The sequence below is a fragment of the Oncorhynchus tshawytscha genome, linkage group LG28 (assembly GCF_018296145.1).
Source record: "Oncorhynchus tshawytscha isolate Ot180627B linkage group LG28, Otsh_v2.0, whole genome shotgun sequence".
Lineage (NCBI taxonomy): Eukaryota > Metazoa > Chordata > Actinopteri > Salmoniformes > Salmonidae > Oncorhynchus > Oncorhynchus tshawytscha.
Genome location: NC_056456.1, coordinates 40863376 through 40887559, shown reverse-complemented (window position 1 = coordinate 40887559; position 24184 = coordinate 40863376). Strand labels below are relative to the sequence as shown.

General features: G+C 44.1%; 2 protein-coding genes across 4 annotated transcripts in view; both read right to left on the bottom strand.

The window, feature by feature from the left end:
• epb41l3b (erythrocyte membrane protein band 4.1-like 3b) overlaps positions 1-6931 on the bottom strand; it is a 79431-nt gene extending 72500 nt beyond the window's left edge. The window contains exon 1 of one of the 3 annotated variants that reach the window (XM_042308054.1): positions 6755-6931. The gene's annotated coding sequence lies outside the window, so the exon portion shown is untranslated. The other 2 variants (XM_042308043.1, XM_042308044.1) reach the window with 2 other exon arrangements.
• A 1698-nt stretch (positions 6932-8629) lies between these two features.
• The window catches only part of LOC121841226, a 28365-nt gene continuing 12810 nt past the window's right edge, over positions 8630-24184 (bottom strand). The window contains exons 3-7 of the mRNA XM_042308319.1: positions 20370-20530; positions 12987-13953; positions 12541-12789; positions 10483-10684; positions 8630-10291 (exon numbers count right to left, since the gene is read on the bottom strand). Coding sequence (XP_042164253.1) covers positions 9943-10291; positions 10483-10684; positions 12541-12789; positions 12987-13953; positions 20370-20486 — 1884 coding nt within the window. The 5' untranslated portion in view covers positions 20487-20530 and the 3' untranslated portion in view covers positions 8630-9942. The remainder of the gene's footprint in view (positions 10292-10482; positions 10685-12540; positions 12790-12986; positions 13954-20369; positions 20531-24184) is intronic.

The following is a 24184-nucleotide window of genomic DNA, read 5'->3' as shown; positions in this document are numbered from 1 at the left end:
GGAAACACAGACAGCTCTAGGAGTTAGGAAACACAGACAGCTCTAGGAGTTAGGAAACACAGACCGATCTAGGAGTTAGGAAACACAGACAGCTCTAGGAGTTAGGAAACACAGACAGCTCTAGGACCGGGCTACACAGTTTCACCACTTCAGAGCAACAATATTCTCAAACAGATGTAAAAAGAGAGAGGTCCTGCATCTGAAATGGAACCCTATTCCCTATATAGTGCACTACTTTAGACCAGAGCCCTATGGAACCCTATTCCCTATATAGTGCACTACTTTAGACCAGAGCCCTATGGAACCCTATATAGTGCACTACTTTTGCCAGAGCCCTATGGAACCCTATTCCCTACATAGTGCACTACTTTAGACCAGAGCCCTGTGGGAGTAGGTAGGGAGTCATTTCAGACTCAGGCAAAGACGTCACCACGGCCCACTTGAAAGAGCCTTCAAAGAGAAGCCAACCCTAAGCACTCCACTATTAATACCCATAGATACCCACCATCTCCAGCACCGTAGCTTTTTACAAGGCAAAAACCAAGGTCCAAGCCATACTGAAGAGTCGGGAGATAGATAACGGTTATCATCACTGTGCCAGGCGAGATTGATCCGGTATCACACCCCTCTTCACCGACACCAAGGAAGTTTTTCCTAGCCTACGCAAAACTAATGCTCACGTGTTGCCCAGACCACACTCGGTGTGTGTGTGTGTGTGTGTGTGAGAGAGACAGATCAGACCACATTGAGACTGGGAAGGAGGGAAGGACAGCGTCTGTACACACCTGGCAGAAGGAGGGACTGGGGCAAGGTGAGAGTGGTAAAGTCTCTCTGCTGATGGCACAAGTCTGTGATGACGACACCGACCAACTCAGCTCTATTCTACTACTCAGCCACTGTGCAGGCCCTACTCAGCCACTGTGCAGGCCCTACTCAGCCACTGTGCAGGCCCTACTCAGCCACTGTGCAGGCCCTACTCAGCCACTGTGCAGGCCCTACTCAGCCACTGTGCAGGCCCTACTCAGCCACTGTGCAGGCCCTACTCAGCCACTGTGCAGGCCCTACTCAGCCACTGTGCAGGCCCTACTCAGCCACTGTGCAGGCCCTACTCAGCCACTGTGCAGGCTCAGCTCAGCTCTACTCAATTCAGCTCTATTTAGTTCTACTCAGCCTCTACTCTACTCTACTCAGCTTTACTCTACTCAGCTGTCATGTGATTGCAGGTGGAATACACCACTGTCTCCTTCCCTCTTTCTCTACAAGCAAGTGCGTCAGGGTATGCTGAGTGCGTCAGGGTATGCTGAGTGCGTCAGGGTATGCTGAGTGCGTCAGGGTATGCTGATTGTGTGTGGTGGAGTTTCTTCAACCTTTGTGCAGCTTATTGCTACATCATGATAAAGACAGACCAGCTATCACACGTGACTGACCTTTAACCCCAATCTGTGTCTCTCTCTCTCACACACAGTCCTACCAAATAGCTCTCAAGTGTAAGGCAGGAGAGTGACTTTGCATCCTGAACAAATATGATGTTGTGTCAGTATTACAGTCTCAAAATGACAATATGATTGATTCAGATGCCTCAGCTAGATGGGCTACCTGTGTAAAAGCAGCCTAATTCCATATGGACAAAAGAGCTCATCGGATTGGTCAAAATGCCAAGTGTAAAAAAAAAATAGTGTAAAAAATAGTGTAAAAAAAATATCACAACTAGGCTGCCTGTGTAAACACAAGCATACAGACACAGTAAAGTACACCTTATCATTGTTTCATCTCTCAGTGTTGACCCCACTACAGTAGGTCTCAATACCATGGTTCATCTCTCAGTGTTGACCCCACTACAGTAGGTCTCAATACCATGGTTCATCTCTCAATGTTGACCCCACTACAGTAGGTCTCAATACCATGGTTCATCTCAGTGTTGACCCCACTACAGTAGGTCTCAATACCATGGTTCATCTCAGTGTTGACCCTACTACAGTAGGTCTCAATACCATGGTTCATCTCTCAGTGTTGACCCCACTACAGTAGGTCTCAATACCATGGTTCATCTCAGTGTTGACCCCACTACAGTAGGTCTCAATACCATGGTTCATCTCAGTGTTGACCCCACTACAGTAGGTCTCAATACCATGGTTCATCTCAGTGTTGACCCTACTACAGTAGGTCTCAATACCATGGTTCATCTCAGTGTTGACCCCACTACAGTAGGTCTCAATACCATGGTTCATCTCAGTGTTGACCCCACTACAGTAGGTCTCAATACCATGTTTCACCTCTCAGTGTTGACCCCACTACAGTAGGTCTCAATACCATGGTTCATCTCAGTGTTGACCCCACTACAGTAGGTCTCAATACCATGGTTCATCTCAGTGTTGACCCCACTACAGTAGGTCTCAATACCATGGTTCATCTCAGTGTTGACCCCACTACAGTAGGTCTGAATACCATGGTTCATCTCAGTGTTGACCCCACTACAGTAGGTCTCAATACCATGGTTCATCTCAGTGTTGACCCCACTACAGTAGGTCTCAATACCATGGTTCATCTCAGTGTTGACCCTACTACAGTAGGTCTCAATACCATGGTTCATCTCAGTGTTGACCCTACTACAGTAGGTTTCAATACCATGGTTCATCTCAGTGTTGACCCTACTACAGTAGGTCTCAATACCATGTTTCACCTCTCAGTGTTAACTCTCAATACCATGGTTCATCTCTCAGTGTTGACCCCACTACAGTAGGTCTCAATACCATGGTTCATCTCTCAGTGTTGACCCCACTACAGTAGGTCTCAATACCATGGTTCATCTCTCAGTGTTGACCCCACTACAGTAGGGCTCAATACCATGGTTCACCTCTCAGTGTTGACCCCACTACAGTAGGTCTCAATACCATGTTTCATCTCTCAGTGTTGACCCCACCACAGTAGGTCTCAATACCATGGTTCATCTCTCAGTGTTGACCCCACTACAGTAGGTCTCAATACCATGGTTCACCTCTCAGTGTTGACCCCACTACAGTAGGTCTCAATACCATGGTTCATCTCAGTGTTGACCCCACTACAGTAGGTCTGAATACCATGGTTCATCTCAGTGTTGACCCCACTACAGTAGGTCTCAATACCATGGTTCATCTCAGTGTTGACCCCACTACAGTAGGTCTCAATACCATGGTTCATCTCAGTGTTGACCCCACTACAGTAGGTCTCAATACCATGGTTCATCTCAGTGTTGACCCCACTACAGTAGGTCTCAATACCATGGTTCATCTCAGTGTTGACCCTACTACAGTAGGTCTCAATACCATGTTTCACCTCTCAGTGTTGACACCACCACAGTAGGTCTCAATACCATGGTTCACCTCTCAGTGTTGACCCCACTACAGTAGGTCTCAATACCATGGTTCACCTCTGTGTTGACCCTACTACAGTAGGTCTCAATACCATGTTTCACCTCTCAGTGTTGACCCCACCACAGTAGGTCTCAATACCATGGTTCATCTCTCAGTGTTGACCCCACTACAGTAGGTCTCAATACCATGGTTCATCTCAGTGTTGACCCTACTACAGTAGGTCTCAATACCATGGTTCATCTCAGTGTTGACCCTACTACAGTAGGTCTCAATACCATGTTTCACCTCTCAGTGTTGACCCCACTACAGTAGGTCTCAATACCATGTTTCACCTCTCAGTGTTGACCCCACTACAGTAGGTCTCAATACCATGGTTCATCTCAGTGTTGACCCCACTACAGTAGGTCTCAATACCATGGTTCATCTCAGTGTTGACCCCACTACAGTAGGTCTCAATACCATGTTTCACCTCTCAGTGTTGACCCTACTACAGTAGGTCTCAATACCATGGTTCATCTCAGTGTTGACCCCACTACAGTAGGTCTCAATACCATGGTTCATCTCAGTGTTGACCCTACTACAGTAGGTCTCAATACCATGGTTCATCTCAGTGTTGACCCTACTACAGTAGGTCTCAATACCATGGTTCATCTCTCAGTGTTGACCCCACTACAGTAGGTCTCAATACCATGGTTCATCTCAGCGTTGACCCTACTACAGTAGGTCTCAATACCATGTTTCACCTCTCAGTGTTGACCCCACTACAGTAGGTCTTAATACCATGGTTCATCTCAGTGTTGACTCTACTACAGTAGGTCTCAATACCATGGTTCATCTCAGTGTTGACCCTACTACAGTAGGTCTCAATACCATGGTTCATCTCAGTGTTGACCCTACTACAGTAGGTCTCAATACCATGGTTCATCTCAGTGTTGACCCCACTACAGTAGGTCTCAATACCATGGTTCATCTCAGTGTTGACCCTACTACAGTAGGTCTCAATACCATGGTTCATCTCAGTGTTGACCCCACTACAGTAGGTCTCAATACCATGGTTCATCTCAGTGTTGACCCCACTACAGTAGGTCTCAATACCATGGTTCATCTCAGTGTTGACCCTACTACAGTAGGTCTCAATACCATGGTTCATCTCAGTGTTGACCCCACTACAGTAGGTCTCAATACCATGGTTCATCTCAGTGTTGACCCCACTACAGTAGGTCTCAATACCATGGTTCATCTCAGTGTTGACAGTAGGTCTCAATACCATGGTTCATCTCAGTGTTGACCCCACTACAGTAGGTCTCAATACCATGGTTCATCTCAGTGTTGACCCCACTACAGTAGGTCTCAATACCATGGTTCATCTCAGTGTTGACCCCACTACAGTAGGTCTCAATACCATGGTTCATCTCAGTGTTGACCCCACTACAGTAGGTCTCAATACCATGGTTCATCTCAGTGTTGACCCCACTACAGTAGGTCTCAATACCATGGTTCATCTCAGTGTTGACCCTACTACAGTAGGTCTCAATACCATGGTTCATCTCAGTGTTGACCCCACTACAGTAGGTCTCAATAGTAAGTTAACTATCACTGGCAAAACAATAAATGTGACGTTCCATGGACTTTACCCGGCTCCTATCGCCTAAACAGTGGAGGCTGTTGAGGGGAGGACGGCTCATGATAATGGCTGGAATGGAGTGAATGAAATCAAACAGATTTAAAAACATGTGTTTGATACTATTCCTTTTCGGGCCATTATCATGAGCCGTCCTCCCCTCAACGGCCTCCGCTGCTCCTAAGATCTAACCCGGACAAAAGACAGATGCTATTTTCTAATTTTTTTAAAATATATATTTCTAGTTCATAAACGCCACTTTCAACCACTGACCATTGCTCATAGTGAAAAAGAAGGCGACAACAAAATAACATACATACTGCCCCATTTTGAATCAAAACTACATCCATAATTGAAAACCATTATGATGATAAGTCACGTGTATATGTACAACAACTAATAGGATTAGTCGGCACTAGTTCATTGTCAGCAGATATAGTCAGCACCATTGACATAGACCTATGACTGTTTTCAATCTACGGTCAGCAACTTACGTAACTTCTTCAGACACTCTTCAGAAACAAGTAGAAAACATCACATGTGAACAGACTGAATACACTTCCCCTTTCCAAACCTAAACCCATCTGTTGCATACGAAGATATCTGCTCTCGGTCAGATGAGCGTGTCTCTGTGTGTGTGTGTGTGTGTCTGTACAGGAAAACAAGTTGAGCTTGATCAGCAATTTAAACACGGAGGTGAATTCAGGAAGGTCTAATGTGAAGGAATTCTGTTAAAAGTGCTGATATCAACATGTCACAATCACAGGACAGGCTTGGGTTATCAGATGCCATATACAAGAGTATATATTCTGCCTACCAAGATAATAATGTGTCTGGTATGATTAGTTCCTGGAACTGTCTTTCACTAAAATCATCAGTGTAATATCTTGATGTTTAGCACGGCGTTTCAATTCAACTGGTGATAAGAAAAATATGTTAAGAGTGTGTACAGTATCTTCATTTGTTGAGAGAACAATGTTATGGGCAAGATTAAATGCAAAATGATTGTAAAATAAATAAAAACCTGAGGCTACATGGAGTATATTGCTGTGGTACTCACCATTTCAGTAGCCAGTAGCAGACACATAGGTCGCAGACAGACAGGTCCCAGACAGACAGGTCCCAGACAGACAGGTCCCAGACAGACAGGTCCCAACATGTTGAAGGACAAAAACTATTCTGTTAATAACTCCCGCGCTGAATATCACCATGTACCCCTGTTCACCACCGCAGTATTGAATATGTGCACTATTTACAAAATGTATTGATTTTGCTATAAAAACCTCAACAAAAAAACACCTCGATCATTCATTGTCAAACTGAGTGCATGGACAGTCGGTTTGGGAAGAGTTCAGGCAAAAAAAGTAGAAAGAATAGTATTTTTTTTGTGAAATGTGTCCTGAGACAGAGTGCGATCACAGGGTCACATTTTCACATATACCAAATAACCGCAGCCTATAGTTGTATTTTGGGATACATATATATTCAAAACGTTGACACGTGGTGAAATATGCAGTCTCATATTTGTTTCTCAAAATGATCGTATGTATTCCCGAAATGTCTTTTTGGTGCTGAATCATAACGTGCTTTTAGTCTCTAAATGAAAGGGCACAACACATTTTGACAAGTCAACTTATGGTCTGCAACATCTGGTTCAAATCAGTCAGATCAGCACGTTTCAAAACTGTCGCTCCTACTAACAAAATACACTTTACCAGATTTGATTCTGTCCCATGAAAAAAAACAACAACACACACATTATCTCAAACTAAAAGCACGTTACCTGACTCGTGTTCTTCTCAGAAACCCTCGCACAACTCTTTCGCGACCACAGATGTGACAAAACTGTCCTAAAGGAGAAGGATTTCCGACAGTGCGACGCTGATCGCAGATTTGTTTTCTTCACAACTAACTTGCTTCGGGTGGGAAGGTTTTTACAGGCACTACGACCACAGAGTGTTTAAACCCAGAGGCGCAACATCGCGAGATTTCCGGGAACGCTTTTGCGAAACAAACGGACCAGGACGGGATTTGGGGTTTCAAGAAGTAAAAAAATAAAAAATATAAGATTCCGATCATGTTATTACTCAAACCTAATAAAAGTGACAAACCTGACACGTTTTAATTTATTTTCGTTTAAAAAAAAAAGCGTTATATCGAAGGAGTGCCAGTTCGGTGCAAGACGACCATTAGACCCAAAGCTGACCATTCTGCCGCCCTTCGCTGACAAAACAATTGCGGCTCCCTACTAGAATAGTCCCAATAAGAAAAGGGACGTTAAAAATACGTCTAAAATATAGATATATATTTTCCAGACGTTGAATTCAGGTTCATTTTCGGTTCTGAATGAAAGGTGAAAAGACGTCACTTATAGACATATATGTTTTGGTTCAAATCAAGGCTGGTCCAAACCTGATAAAAATCTGAGTCTACCATGTCAGCCCACAATGGAATTGTATGAATGCAATGTGGTAGGGACAACATTTGTAAAACAGGCCATTGCATTGGCTTTATTATTCCTGATTCCTGTGACTAATCCATTTGGCTATTTAAGCTCTGAATATCAGTTACCCAACTTTATCAGGAGTATATTATATATATATATATATTATTATTATTATTATAATATTTATCCTGTTTAGCCTATTTGCAATGTGTTTGTGTAACAGTATAAGTTTAGACCGTCTCTATCGGAGAAACCGGCATGATTTAAAAATGTGTCTGTCTCATTTCAATGTCATCCATTTTATCTTCAGCCTGTAAGCTACAGAAAAGGCCACATCCTCTTTCTACCTTATCCTATATCTGCTACATGATTTATGTACGATTTTTTTGCGGGGGACAGAATGTTTGTGGGGCGCAGCAGCGATGCGTCTCTTAACAAGCACTCTTGGGGAGGCGTGAAAAAAAAAGCCCTTACACGGTTGAGAGAGAAATTGGGGCAGTGTTATGTGAGTTTGTATGTGTTGTTGGAGGTGCATCTGTTGGTCAGTTTAGCTCAGAAAAGTGCCTACAAGTGTGATCCAGGATTTCTATTGGAAAAGCTTGTTTTAGTCTATCTTCATACCATCATACCATCTTTGCTACTACTACGGAACGTTCCGACTGCTCTATCGCCACCTCTCTTGGTTTCAATTGTTTGCCCATTAATTTCAAACATGGCCTATTGGTTAAAGTAATTGGTTAAAGCCAGGGGTGCAACTTTTAGTGTTAGAAGTGGGGGGGGGACATAATTTTTTTTTTTTTATATCCAGTCTGATAAACATTCCAAACAGCTTACATCACCTCATCGTCCTAAAGCCTTGACACATTTTGTATCACATCCCAATGATAAAACTGGGGGCAAAAATGCTATTTCAGAAGCTGGGGGGGGGGACCCCATCCCCAGTGAAAGTTGCACCCCTGGTCAAAGCACACCCACAGGAAGGGGCGCTTCGTAAAATACCTTGAGGCTGACAGAAAAAGCAATAACACATTTTCACCACTAGATGGACATGTTAGACTGATGTAGAGACTGTGGTTTAGAGTACCATTTTCACTGACTAGATTTTCATTGAATAGAGTGTGGATAATGTCAATATTGCTATTTTGGTACAGCATGTACAAGGGAGGGGGGGGGATCAGATAAATGTATCAGGCCATCTACATTAAAGCCCACTTTATTTATTCATAATTAAACATACATCCAACAGTCGAAACCTAATTTTCACCTCAACTCGTCACAAAATCTGAACGATATTCTACCTGAGATTCCATTTCTGGCACATAGAAACACCTAGAAACTATTTCTTAAACTAAAGCTTTATTTTGTGTCACAGTTTCATTAAATCTAGTGGAACATTAGGAACATAGGAACATTTCAGAACAATTAATTATACTATAGGTATTTTATTTTATTTTTTACAAATAATATCAACATTTTTTTAATCGAGACAAATTATTGCATTTGTTACATTGAAAAAAAACATTGGAATACTTTGACCTGGATATTGATTTGTGTGGTTCACCTCATGTTGGTGATCTGAAAGTCAACGGTGTCCATGGCTAATAAAATGGTATTTTATATATATACATACATTGGGGTGGCAGGGTAGCCTGGTGGTTAGAGCGTTGGACTAGCAACCGGAAGGTTGCAAGTTCAAACCACCGAGCTGACAAGGTACAAATCTGTCGTTCTGCCCCTGAACAGGCAGGGGCAGAACAACCCACTGTTCCTAGGCCGTCATTGTAAATAAGAATTTGTTCTTAACTGACTTGCCTAGTTAAATAAAGGTAAAATAAAAAAATATACCAGTGTCCATGTTCTATTGCCATCAACTGTGTACAGCTACAGTAAAAACCTCAATCCCAAACACATGCGAAAGAATAACATAACATGACAAGACATGTCATATCTGTTGAAGAACTGGGAGCCACTCTGATCACACCCTCTCCTCTGAGTTCCCTTAGGCCACACCTTGATTCTAGATGGGGTTTGAGCCCTGTATTTTCCTATTCATATCCATCTAAATGATAACATGCCGAGGCAGAACTATTTAGGGTTCCTCTGTTGAAGAGCTGGGGATTACAGTATCCAGAGTTCAGATCAAGAAGAGCTAAAGGTGACTTACTCCCCCTCCTTTTCCTTCTTCTTCTCCCTGAACGACTGCTACTTCCCTTTCCTCTTCCTGGTTCGAGTCGGGCACACAGGAAGTTGCTACATCCACTGCCTTGAAGGACTCTCCGCCCATGGTTTCCAGTTTGATGTATCGCTTACTGTTCGACCTCTCCAGAAGTGGACAGCTGAGCCGCCGGGCCCTGCTGCCTTGGAAGACAGACGATTACAGTGAGGCTGCATTGGAGACTGAAGAGGGAGTTGGGTGACAGACAAGACCCCATCTCCATCATCACCCTGGAGACATGAGTGGGAGGAAGGGGATAGTTGGGAGCCCTGTGGGGTGAGGGTCTGTCCCTGTAGCACCTTCCTGGTGTTCAGTAAGGGTAATTGCTAGACCCTCTTAACTCCTGGGGAGTCAATGACGTCGAGCTCCTCCTGAAGGCATCCTTCAACGAGCCCTTTCTTGAAGCATCCTTCTCTTTAGTGCCCAGACTATAGCCTGCTACCTGCTCTTCCTCGATCCCATTTTCAATAAAGTACGAGGCCTGCTCTGAGTCCCACTGCCTGGGGTGCGAGGCCTGCTCTGAGTCCCACTGACTGGGGTGCGAGGCCTGCTCTGAGTCCCACTGACTGGGGTGCGAGGCCTGCTCTGAGTCCCACTGACTGGGGTGCGAGGCCTGCTCTGAGTCCCACTGACTGGGGTAGGGCACCTGCTCCGAACACCTGATTAGATAAGATTAGAAAACGTTACATGTAATTTATTTTGCAACATATACAATGTACGCTTGTTCAACCATCCTTATCATGCGAGGTCACATTCTATTTTTTTTTTCACGCATCTAGAGAAACAGACAGTGATCTCGCGTGATCAGGACTGTCAAACGAGGCTATAGAAACTGTATCATATACAGTACCTGCACTTCTGGTCACTGTAGATACTGTAGACAGTGTCTGTGAATGTCTGGTTGTCTCTAGACCAGCTACGCTGCCTCCCAGCAATCGACGGTCGTCTGGACTGCTGCTCAGTGCTGACGGACTCCCCCTGGTGGCCGGACCCGGTGTTGGAAAGCCAGGATCTGCCACCAAGCTCTAGCGTTCTTCTGGGGTTGAAAGACCCTGAGTAAACAGGGGGGAAAAAAAGGTATGTGAACCTTTTAGAATTACCTGCATTTCTGTCATAAAATGGTCATAAAATGTGATCTGATCTTCATCTAAGTCACAAAAATAGACAAACAGAGTCTGCTTAAACTAATAACACACAAACAATTCTATGTTTTCATGTCTTTATTGAACACACCGTGTAAACATTCACAGTGCAGGGTGGGAAATGTATGTGAACCCTTGGCAGCAATTTGACCCTCCTTTGGCAGCAATAACCTCAACCAAACGTTTTCTGAATTTTGGACCATTCCTCTTTCCATTCTGTTTCAGTTCCACAATATTCTTGGGATGGTGTGAACCGCTCTCTTGAGGTCAGGACTGACTGGGCCACTCCAGAAGGCGTATTTTCTTCTGTTCAAACCACTCTTTTATTGAGTTACTTCTGTCTTTTGGGTCGTTGTCCTGTTGCATCACCCAACTTCTGTTGAGCTTCAATAGGCGGACAGCCTTACATTCTCCTGCAAAATGTCTTGATAAACTTGGGAATTCATTTTTCTGTTGATGATAGCAAGCTGTCCAGACCCCGAGGCAGCAAAGCAGCCCCAAACCATGATACTCCCTCCACCAGACTTTACAGTTGGGATGAGGTTGATGTTGGTGTGCTGGGCCTTTTTCTTCTCCACACACACATGTATGTTGCTTCCAAACAACTCAACTGTAGTTTCATCTGTCCACAGAATATGTTGCCAGTAGTGCTGTGGAACATCCAGGTGCTCCTTTGCAAACTTCAGACGTGCAGCAATGTTGTTTTTGGACAGCAGTGGCTTCTTCCGTGGTGTCCTCCCATGAACACCATTCTTGTTTAGTGTTTTACGTATCGGAGACTCGTCAACAGAGATGTTAGCATGTTCCAGAGATTTCTGTAAGTCTTTAGCTGACACTCTAGGATTCTTCTTAACCTCATTGAGAATTCTGCGCTGTGATCCTGCAGTCATCTTTGCAGGACAGCCTCTCCTAGGGAGAGTAGCAACCGTGCTGAACTTTCTCCATTTATAGACAATTTGCCTTACCGTGGACTGACTTTTAGAGATACTTTTGTAACCCTTTCCAGCTTTATGCAAGTCAACAACTCAATCTTAGGTCTTCTGAGATCTCTTTTCTTCAAGGCATGGTTCACATCAGGCAACGCTTCTTGTGAATAGCAAATTCAAATTTTGTGAGTATTCTTTATGGGACATGGCAGCTCTAACCAACATCTCCAATCTCGTCTCATTGATTCCAGGTTAGTTGACTCCTGACTCCAATTAGCTTTTGGAGAAGTCATTAGGGGGTTCACATACTTTTTCCAACCTACAATGTGAATGTTTAAATTATGTATTCAATATAGACAATAAAAAAACAATAATTTGTGTGTTGTTAGTTTAAGCAGACTGTGTTTGTCTATTGTTGTGACTTAGATGAAGATCAGATCAAATGTTATGTCATATTTATGCAGAAATCCAGGTAATTCCTGAGGGTTCACACACCTTTTCCTTGCCACTGTAATTCTATACATTATTCCATAAAAACAACAGCTATTCACTCTTAGAAAATAAGCTGCTATCTATAATCTAAAAGGGTTCTTCGACTTTCCCCATAGGAGAACCATTTTAAAGAACCCTTTTTGGTTCCAGGTAGAACCCTTTTTGGTTCCAGGTAGAACCCTTTATGGTTCCAGGTAGAACCCTTTATGGTTCCAGGTAGAACCCTTTATGGTTCCAGGTAGAACCCTTTATGGTTCCAGGAAGAACCCTTTATGGTTCCAGGTAGAACCCTTTATGGTTCCAGGTAGAACCCCTTTTTTTTCTCTTGCCACTGTAATTCAACACTACCTCTGGACTGCACGTAGTTGACCAGTCCGTTACTCGGAGAGTATTCCTTGGTCCGTGTGCTGTGGAGGTCGATGACCGTGGAGTAGATATCTCTAAGGTTGATGACTTTGGTCTTCTGGTCTCTGTTCTCGTGAAGCACAGCGTTTGCACAGATGAAGATAAATATGCCTATCCCCATGACTAAGGGCCCGAACACCTTCAGGTGGTCTGAGGACAGATAGTTGTCCAAGAAGTCAGAGAGCAACCCACCTGAAGGATGGGAAGAAGATGGAGGGGGGAGAAAAATGACTACCCCTTATTTAAGCAACTTAGTCACTGAGAACACATTTTCTTTTACAATAATGACCTGACCAAGATAAGAGCGAGAGGATCTTTGCAAAGTAGACAGAATGAACAACCTGATGAATGTTTTGTAAGTAAAAATATCTTAGTAAAAAATAACCTACCTGAGGGTATAGGAGGAGGAGGGGTAGGTACCGATACAAGTACACTACCATTACCAGATACAAGTACACTACCATTACCAGATACAAGTACAGATAAACTTCCATTGACAACAACACTAGTCTGGCTCGTCAACTCGACACTCGTCTGGTTGGTCAACTCCTCAACGGTCTGGTTGGTCAACTCCTCAACAGTCTGGTTGGTCAACTCCTCAACGGTCTGGTTGGTCAACTCCCCTACAGTCTGGTTGGTAAACTCCTCAACAGTCTGGTTGGTCAACTCCTCAACAGTCTGGTTGGTCAACTCCTCAACAGTCTGGTTGGTCAACTCCTCAACAGTCAGGTTGGTCAACTCCTCAACAGTCAGGTTGGTCAACTCCTCAACAGTCAGGTTGGTCAACTCCTCAACAGTCAGGTTGGTCAACTCCTCAACAGTCTGGTTGGTCAACTCCTCAACAGTCAGGTTGGTCAACTCCCCTACGGTCTGGTTGGTCAACTCCTCAACAGTCTGGTTGGTCAACTCCTCAACAGTCTGGTTGGTCAACTCCCCAACAGTCTGGTTGGTCAACTCCTCAACAGTCTGGTTGGTCAACTCCTCAACAGTCTGGTTGGTCAACTCCCCAACAGTCTGGTTGGTCAACTCCCCAACAGTCTGGTTGGTCAACTCCCCAACAGTCTGGTTGGTCAACTCCCCAACAGTCTGGTTGGTCAACTCCCCAACAGTCTGGTTGGCTGTGTTGTTATCCTTGTTATTGCTCCAGGTGACAGACACCAGGGGGCTCTTGGAGTAGCTCATCCTGCCGTTGTCTCTCCGCTCCTCCCCTGGTGATACCCCGGATACCTTCCCCTGGCTGTGGCCTTCATGTGGCCAGTAGCCCAGTACAGCCATGGCTATCCCAACCATCAACACCACCAGTCCCACCGTGGCCACCAGCCCAGGCGGGGAACACAGGTTGAGTTTCCCCTTCACCTGGATTCGTAAGGAGACAGACATGACATCATTATAATAGAGTTCAGGAATGTATTTTCTAGGATAAACATAGATTTTAACACAGAAACTAGAGCTGTGTTTTGCATTCTCATACTAGCTGTACTATTTGTGAGGTGAATTGGGTATGTCGTGTGCTTATTGGTCATAGTATGGATATAGTTAGTATGCCAAAAGTTCCCGGATGTCGTACTAAATTTGCCAAAATATGACGTGTACAAGCAGTGGACACTATTTCCGTGCTTTTAAGGGCCCATAATGCATTTCTTCAGAAAATGGCGGAAAATATGCAGCCGAAGTCCGACGAGAAGCGGATACAAATTCATTGCTTTAACTAATTATGACAAAATGTTAAGAAAATGTTGAGCAATGTAATAAAGTAATTCAAATCAGTTACGTTACACGTTATGTTGGCTGACAATTTGTTAGCTACTCTATCCTTATGGACCACATAGCATTACAGCAGTATGTACCAGTATGTTAGCTACTCTATCCGTATGGACCACATAGCATTACAGCAGTATGTACCAGTATGTTAGCTACTCTATCCTTATGGACCACATAGCATTACAGCAGTATGTACCAGTACGTTAGCTACTCTATCCTTATGGACCACATAGCATTACAGCAGTATGTACCAGTATGTTAGCTACTCTATCCTTATGGACCACATAGCATTACAGCAGTATGTACCAGTATGTTAGCTACTCTATCCTTATGGACCACATAGCATTACAGCAGTATGTACCAGTATGTTAGCTACTCTATCCTTATGGACCACATAGCATTACAGCAGTATGTACCAGTATGTTAGCTACTCTATCCTTATGGACCACATAGCATTACAGCAGTATGTACCAGTATGTTAGCTACTCTATCCTTATGGACCACATAGCATTACAGCAGTATGTACCAGTATGTTAGCTACTCTATCCTTATGGACCACATAGCATTACAGCAGTATGTACCAGTATGTTAGCTACTCTATCCTTATGGACCACATAGCATTACAGCAGTATGTACCAGTATGTTAGCTACTCTATCCTTATGGACCACATAGCATTACAGCAGTATGTACCAGTATGTTAGCTACTCTATCCGTATGGACCACATAGCATTACAGCAGTATGTACCAGTATGTTAGCTACTCTATCCTTATGGACCACATAGCATTACAGCAGTATGTACCAGTATGTTAGCTACTCTATCCTTATGGACCACATAGCATTACAGCAGTATGTACCAGTATGTTAGCTACTCTATCCTTATGGACCACATAGCATTACAGCAGTATGTACCAGTATGTTAGCTACTCTATCCTTATGGACCACATAGCATTACAGCAGTATGTACCAGTATGTTAGCTACTCTATCCTTATGGACCACATAGCATTACAGCAGTATGTACCAGTACGTTAGCTACTCTATCCTTATGGACCACATAGCATTACAGCAGTATGTACCAGTACGTTAGCTACTCTATCCTTATGGACCACATAGCATTACAGCAGTATGTTAGCTACTCTATCCTTATGGAACACATAGCATTACAGCAGTATGTACCAGTATGTTAGCTACTCTATCCTTATGGACCACATAGCATTACAGCAGTATGTACCAGTATGTTAGCTACTCTATCCTTATGGACCACATAGCATTACAGCAGTATGTTAGCTACTCTATCCTTATGGACCACATAGCATTACAGCAGTATGTACCAGTATGTTAGCTACTCTATCCTTATGGACCACATAGCATTACAGCAGTATGTACCAGTATGTTAGCTACTCTATCCTTATGGACCACGTAGCATTACAGCAGTATGTACCAGTATGTTAGCTACTATAGCCTTATGGACCACATAGCATTACAGCAGTATGTTAGCTACTCTATCCTTATGGACCACATAGCATTACAGCAGTATGTACCAGGGCTTGTAAGGAAGCATTTCACTGTGAGGTCTACCTACACCTGTTGTATTCAGTATTTCACTGTAAGGTCTACTACACCTGTTGTATTCAGCATTTCACTGTAAGGTCTACTACACCTGTTGTATTCAGCATTTCAATGTAAGGTCTACCTACACCTGTTGTATTCAGTATTTCACTGTAAGGTCTACTACACCTGTTGTATTCAGCATTTCACTGTAAGGTCTACTACACCTGTTGTATTCAGCATTTCACTGTAAGGTCTACTACACCTGTTGTATTCAGCATTTCACTGTGAGGTCTACTACACCTGTTGTATTCAGCATTTCACTGTGAGGTCTACTACACCTGTTGTATTCAGCATTTCACTGTAAGGTCTACTACACCTGTTGTATTCAGCATTTCACTGTGAGGTCTACTACACCTGTTGTATTCAGCATTTCACTGTGAGGTCTACTACACCTGTTGTATTCAGCATTTCACTGTAAGGTCTACTACACCTGTTGTATTCAGCATTTCACTGTAAGGTCTACTACACCTGTTGTATTCAGCATTTCACTGTAAGGTCTACTACACCTGTTGTATTCAGCATTTCACTGTAAGGTCTACTACACCTGTTGTATTCAGCATTTCACTGTGAGGTCTACTACACCTGTTGTATTCAGCATTTCACTGTAAGGTCTACTACACCTGTTGTATTCAGCATTTCACTGTAAGGTCTACTACACCTGTTGTATTCAGCATTTCACTGTGAGGTCTACTACACCTGTTGTATTCAGCATTTCACTGTGAGGTCTACTACACCTGTTGTATTCAGCATTTCACTGTGAGGTCTACTACACCTGTTGTATTCAGCATTTCACTGTAAGGTCTACTACACCTGTTGTATTCAGCATTTCACTGTGAGGTCTACTACACCTGTTGTATTCAGCATTTCACTGTAAGGTCTACTACACCTGTTGTATTCAGCATTTCACTGTAAGGTCTACTACACCTGTTGTATTCAGCATTTCACTGTAAGGTCTACTACACCTGTTGTATTCAGCATTTCACTGTAAGGACTACTACACCTGTTGTATTCAGCATTTCACTGTAAGGTCTACTACACCTGTTGTATTCAGCATTTCAATGTAAGGTCTACTACACCTGTTGTATTCAGCATTTCAATGTAAGGTCTACTACACCTGTTGTATTCAGCATTTCACTGTGAGGTCTACTACACCTGTTGTATTCAGCATTTCACTGTGAGGTCTACTACACCTGTTGTATTCAGCATTTCACTGTAAGGTCTACTACACCTGTTGTATTCAGCATTTCACTGTGAGGTCTACTACACCTGTTGTATTCAGCATTTCACTGTAAGGTCTACTACACCTGTTGTATTCAGCATTTCACTGTAAGGTCTACTACACCTGTTGTATTCAGCATTTCACTGTAAGGTCTACTACACCTGTTGTATTCAGCATTTCACTGTAAGGACTACTACACCTGTTGTATTCAGCATTTCACTGTAAGGTCTACTACACCTGTTGTATTCAGCATTTCAATGTAAGGTCTACTACACCTGTTGTATTCAGCATTTCACTGTAAGGTCTACTACACCTGTTGTATTCAGTATTTCACTGTAAGGTCTACTACACCTGTTGTATTCAGCATTTCACTGTAAGGACTACTACACCTGTTGTATTCAGCATTTCACTGTAAGGTCTACTACACCTGTTGTATTCAGCATTTCAATGTAAGGTCTACTACACCTGTTGTATTCAGCATTTCACTGTAAGGTCTACTACACCTGTTGTATTCAGCATTTCACTGTGAGGTCTACCTACACCTGTTGTATTCACCATTTCACTGTAAGGTCTACTACACCTGTTGTATTCAGCATTTCACTGTAAGGTCTACTACACCTGTTGTATTCAGCATTTCACTGTGAGGTCTACCTACACCTGTTGTATTCACCATTTCACTGTAAGGTCTACAACACCTGTTGTATTTGGTGCATGTGACAAATAACATTGGATTTGATTTGATAACACGAAAACAGCCTAACCAGCTCTGCTAGGGCGAGTAAAATGGTCAGAGTGAGCCAGTGAGCCAGTGAGCCAGTGAGCCAGTGAGCCAGTGAGCCAGTGAGCCAGTGAGCCAGTGAGCCAGTGAGCCAGTGAGCCAGTGAGCCAGTGAGCCAGTGAGCCAGTGAGCCAGTGAGCCAGTGAGCCAGCTTGGGTGCCAGACTGCCTTTGAATGCGTCCAGTATCAGTGTGTGCTCTGAATGCTCAGATAGTGAAACGCTCTGGATTTACAAACGCCCAAAGTGCACTCTGGCACCCCAGATTGAATTTCTGAACACACTCGAAATCGTAACATTTTTAGCTCGTCATTTGTTATGCTAACAAGCTAGCAAGATGTTGCATAGCAACAGCATCAACTTCCGGTAGACAGGCGAAGTTCTAGTACGCTCAACTGAAAGGATACCGTTCATTTACTGTACACTAAAATGAACTAATAGTTTACAGATATATACTCATTAATATGTGGTATACAGTATTGTAGTATGGGTATTCCAACACAGCTCTTGTTTTTAAGTCAGAACTGAGAAGTGAGTCTGGATAAAAGATGAAAAAAGCCAGGGAATTAAAATGAGTTTCCCTATCTTCACCCATGCTCTACCAAGGTTTTCCAGCACACAGCTTTGACACCTATGGTAGTAGCTATATTGGTCTACTGTACTTCAAACAACTGTATAATTCTTCTGCTATGGCTGAATTCTTAATACGCCAAGCATTATGGGTAATGTAGTTTAGTACACCATGCGACCAGCCACCACCACATTGTCAAAGATGGTTAAGTATGAAGATGCCTAGAAACTGCTTCTCCTATAGAAATCCCTGATCACACTTGTAGGCGATGTCTTGGTGAAGTGAGCTAGCTAAGCTCATGCGCAGAAACACGTCATCGGGTCGCGTTGTGCTGAACTACGCATTGGCTCGAATCTAGTTTGTGTCTTTTGAAATCGAGAAAATAAAAAGCTAAAGAAGATTTTCACTTCTCCAGTTTAGTCCATCATGCTACCACATCGTTCTAAACCTGATGCAATACACAAAGCATCATGGGTACTGTAGTCCAACATGCTACCCACCACCACCACATCGTTCTAAACCTGATGCAATACACAAAGCATCATGGGTACTGTAGTCCAACATGCTACCCACCACCACCACATCGTTCTAAACCTGATGCAATACACAAAGCATCATGGGTACTGTAGTCCATCATGCTACCCACCACCAACACATCGTTCTAAACCTGATGCAATACACAAAGCATCATGGGTACTGTAGTCCATCATGCTACCCACCACCAACACATCGTTCTAAACTAGATGCAATATACAAAGCATCATGGGTACTGTAGTCCATCATGCTACCCACCACCACCACATCGTTCTAAACCTGATGCAATATACAAAGCATCATGGGTACTGTAGTACAGAGCATGATGGGTATTGTAGTCCATCATGCTACCCACCACCAACACATCGTTCTAAACTAGATGCAATATACAAAGCATCATGGGTACTGTAGTACAGAGCATGATGGGTATTGTAGTCCATCATGCTACCCACCACCAACACATCGTTCTAAAGTAGATGTAATATACAAAGCATCATGGGTACTGTAGTCCATCATGCTAGCCACCACCAACACGTCGTTCTAAACCTGATGCAATACACAAAGCATCATGGGTACTGTAGTCCATCATGCTACCCACCACCACCACATCGTTCTAAACCTGATGCAATATACAAAGCATCATGGGTACTGTAGTCCATCATGCTACCCACCACCACCACATCGTTCTAAACCTGATGCAATACACAAAGCATCATGGGTACTGTAGTCCAACATGCTACCCACCACCACCACATCGTTCTAAACCTGATGCAATACACAAAGCATCATGGGTACTGTAGTCCATCATGCTACCCACCACCACCACATCGTTCTAAACCTGATGCAATATACAAAGCATCATGGGTACTGTAGTCCATCATGCTACCCACCACCACCACATCGTTCTAAACTAGATGCAATATACAAAGCATCATGGGTACTGTAGTCCATCATGCTACCCCCCACCAACACATCGTTCTAAACTAGATGCAATATACAAAGCATCATGGGTACTGTAGTCCATCATGCTACCCACCACCACCACATCGTTCTAAACCTGATGCAATATACAAAGCATCATGGGTACTGTAGTACAGAGCATGATGGGTATTGTAGTCCATCATGCTACCCACCACCACCACATCGTTCTAAACTAGATGCAATATACAAAGCATCATGGGTATTGTAGTCCATCATGCTACCCACCACCACATCGTTCTAAACTAGATGCAATATACAAAGCATCATGGGTATTGTAGTACAGAGCATGATGGGTATTGAAGTACATCATGCTTCCCACCACAACTACATCGTTCTTCTTTCTCTTGGCTTGTTTCCTCTTCCTCTTGTTCTCAGCTTGGTTCTTAGAGTGCTGGGAGTCCCGGTTCATACGCAGGAGGCCCCCTGTTGCAATCATGGTCGACGATTCGATTTGATTAGACGGCGGGCTTGTCAATCAACCTGGGAGAAGAGGAATGAGGAGAGGGAGGGGAGAGGGGGAAAACAGGGAAGTCAGTCGGCCGTGTCGATGAAGACTCTTTGTTACATTTACAGTAGTTTCTCAGTACATCCCCTGAAATGATGACTTCATACCTACAACCATTCTAGTATTAATTGAAGGATATCTTGATATGATATTACTGTTGGGTAGATAAATGACTGCAGAATCCTGTTTCATAGACAGAGATACATGATAACATCATATACATGATAATATCAGATAGGAACAGGCAGAAACAGAGATATATGATAATATCAGATAGGAACAGGCAGAAACAGAGATATATGATAATATCAGATAGGAACAGGCAGAAACAGAGATATATGATAATATCAGAGAGCAACAGGCAGAAACAGGCAGAAACAGAGATACATGATAATATCAGATAGGAACAGGCAGAAACAGAGATATATGATAATATCAGAGAGCAACAGGCAGAAACAGGCAGAAACAGAGATATATGATAATATCAGATAGGAACAGGCAGAAACAGGCAGAAACAGATACATGATAATATCAGATAGGAACAGGCAGAAACAGGCAGAAACAGAGATACATGATAATATCAGATAGAAACATGTATCTATAATCAGTCTGTATTCAGTTGGATGTCAAACCTGGGAAACACTTGAGACCAGACAACCACCCAGCAGGCATCTCCATGTCCAGGTCAATCACACCTTCTCTCTTACTTTCGCTCTCCCTCTCTGTCATTTTTCATCTCTCACTCCCTCAATCTCTCTCTCCTTTCCACTCTCTCTCCCGTCCACACTCTCTCTCCTTTCCACTCTCTCTCCCGTCCACTCTCTCTCCCTTCCACACTCTCTCCCTTCCACACTCTCTCTCCCGTCCACACTCTCTCTCTCCCGTCCACACTCTCTCCCTTCCACTCTCTCTCCCTTCCACTCTCTCTCCCGTCCACACTCTCTCCCGTCCACTCTCTCTCCCGTCCACTCTCTCTCCCTTCTACTCTCTCTCCCTCCCATTATATCCCTTCCACTCTCTCTCCCTTCTACTCTCTCTCCCTCCCATTATATCCCTTCCACACTCTCTCCCGTCCACTCTCTCTCCCTTCCACTCTCTCTCCCTTCTACTCTCTCTCCCTTCCACTCTCTCTCCCGCCCACTCTCTCTCCCTTCCACTCTCTCTCCCTTCCACTCTCTCTCCCGTCCACACTCTCTCCCTTCCACACTCTCTCCCTTCTACTCTCTCTCCCTTCCACTCTCTCTCCCTTCCACTCTCTCTCCCTTCTACTCTCTCTTCCTTCTACTCTCTCTCCCTCCCATTCTATCCCTTCCACTCTCTCTCCCTTCTACTCTCTCTCCCTCCCATTATATCCCTTCTACTCTCTCTCAAATCAAATCAAATCAAATCAAATTTTATTTGTCACATACACATGGTTAGCAGATGTTAATGCGAGTGTAGCGAAATGCTTGTGCTTCTAGTTCCGACAATGCAGTAATAACGAGCAAGTAATCTAACTAACAATTCCAAAAAAAAAAAACTACTGTCTTATACACAGTGTAAGGGGATAAGAATATGTACATAAGGATATATGAATGAGTGATGGTACAGAGCAGCATAGGCAAGATACAGTAGATGATATCGAGTACAGTATATACATATGAGATAAGTATGTAAACCAAGTGGCATAGTTAAAGTGGCTAGTGATACATGTATTACATAAGGATGCAGTCGATGATATAGAGTACAGTATCAACGTATGCATATGAGATGAACAATGTAGGGTAAGTAACATTATATAAGGTAGCATTGTTTAAAGTGGCTAGTGATATATTTACATAATTTCCCATCAATTCCCATGATTAAAGTGGCTGGAGTAGAGTCAGTGTCATTGACAGTGTGTTGGCAGTAGCCACTCAATGTTAGTGGTGGCTGTTTAACAGTCTGATGGCCTTGAGATAGAAGCTGTTTTTCAGTCTCTCGGTCCCAGCTTTGATGCACCTGTACTGACCTCGCCTTCTGGATGACAGCGGGGTGAACAGGCAGTGGCTCGGGTGGTTGATGTCCTTGATGATCTTTATGGCCTTCCTGTAGCATCGGGTGGTGTAGGTGTCCTGGAGGGCAGGTAGTTTGCCCCCGGTGATGCGTTGTGCAGACCTCACTACCCTCTGGAGAGCCTTACGGTTGAGGGCGGTGCAGTTGCCATACCAGGCGGTGATACAGCCCGCCAGGATGCTCTCGATTGTGCATCTGTAGAAGTTTGTGAGTGCTTTTGGTGACAAGCCGAATTTCTTCAGCCTCCTGAGGTTGAAGAGGCGCTGCTGCGCCTTCCTCACGATGCTGTCTGTGTGAGTGGACCAATTCAGTTTGTCTGTGATGTGTATGCCGAGGAACTTAAAACTTGCTACCCTCTCCACTACTGTTCCATCGATGTGGATGGGGGGTGTTCCCTCTGCTGTTTCCTGAAGTCCACAATCATCTCCTTAGTTTTGTTGACGTTGAGTGTGAGGTTATTTTCCTGACACCACACTCCGAGGGCCCTCACCTCCTCCCTGTAGGCCGTCTCGTCGTTGTTGGTAATCAAGCCTACCACTGTTGTGTCGTCCGCAAACTTGATGATTGAGTTGGAGGCGTGCATGGCCACGCAGTCGTGGGTGAACAGGGAGTACAGGAGGGGGCTCAGAACGCACCCTTGTGGGGCCCCAGTGTTGAGGATCAGCGGGAGGAGATGTTGTTGCCTACCCTCACCACCTGGGGCGGCCCGTCAGGAAGTCCAGTACCCAGTTGCACAGGGCGGGGTCGAGACCCAGGGTCTCGAGCTTGATGACGAGCTTGGAGGGTACTATGGTGTTGAATGCCGAGCTGTAGTCGATGAACAGCATTCTCACATAGGTATTCCTCTTGTCCAGATGGGTTAGGGCAGTGTGCAGTGTGGTTGAGATTGCATCGTCTGTGGACCTATTTGGGCGGTAAGCAAATTGGAGTGGGTCAAGGGTGTCAGGTAGGGTGGAGGTGATATGGTCCTTGACTAGTCTCTCAAAGCACTTCATGATGACGGATGTGAGTGCTACGGGCGGTAGTCGTTTAGCTCAGTTACCTTAGCTTTCTTGGGAACAGGAACAATGGTGGCCCTCTTGAAGCATGTGGGAACAGCAGACTGGTATAGGGATTGGTTGAATATGTCCGTAAACACACCGGCCAGCTGGTCTGCGCATGCTCTGAGGCGCGGCTGGGGATGCCGTCTGGGCCTGCAGCCTTGCGAGGGTTAACACGTTTAAATGTCTTACTCACTTCGGCTGCAGTGAAGGAGAGACCGCATGATTCCGTTGCAGGCCGTGTCAGTGGCACTGTATTGTCCTCAAAGCGGGCAAAAAGTTATTTAGTCTGCCTGGGAGCAAGACATCCTGGTCCGTGACTGGGCTGGGTTTCTTCCTGTAGTCCGTGATTGACTGTAGACCCTGCCACATACCTCTTGTGTCTGAGCCGTTGAATTGAGATTCTACTTTGTCTCTGTACTGGCGCTTAGCTTGTTTGATAGCCTTGCGGAGGAATAGCTGCACTGTTTGTATTCAGTCATGTTACCAGACACCTTGCCCTGATTAAAAGCAGTGGTTCGTGCCTTCAGTTTCACACGAATGCTGCCATCAATC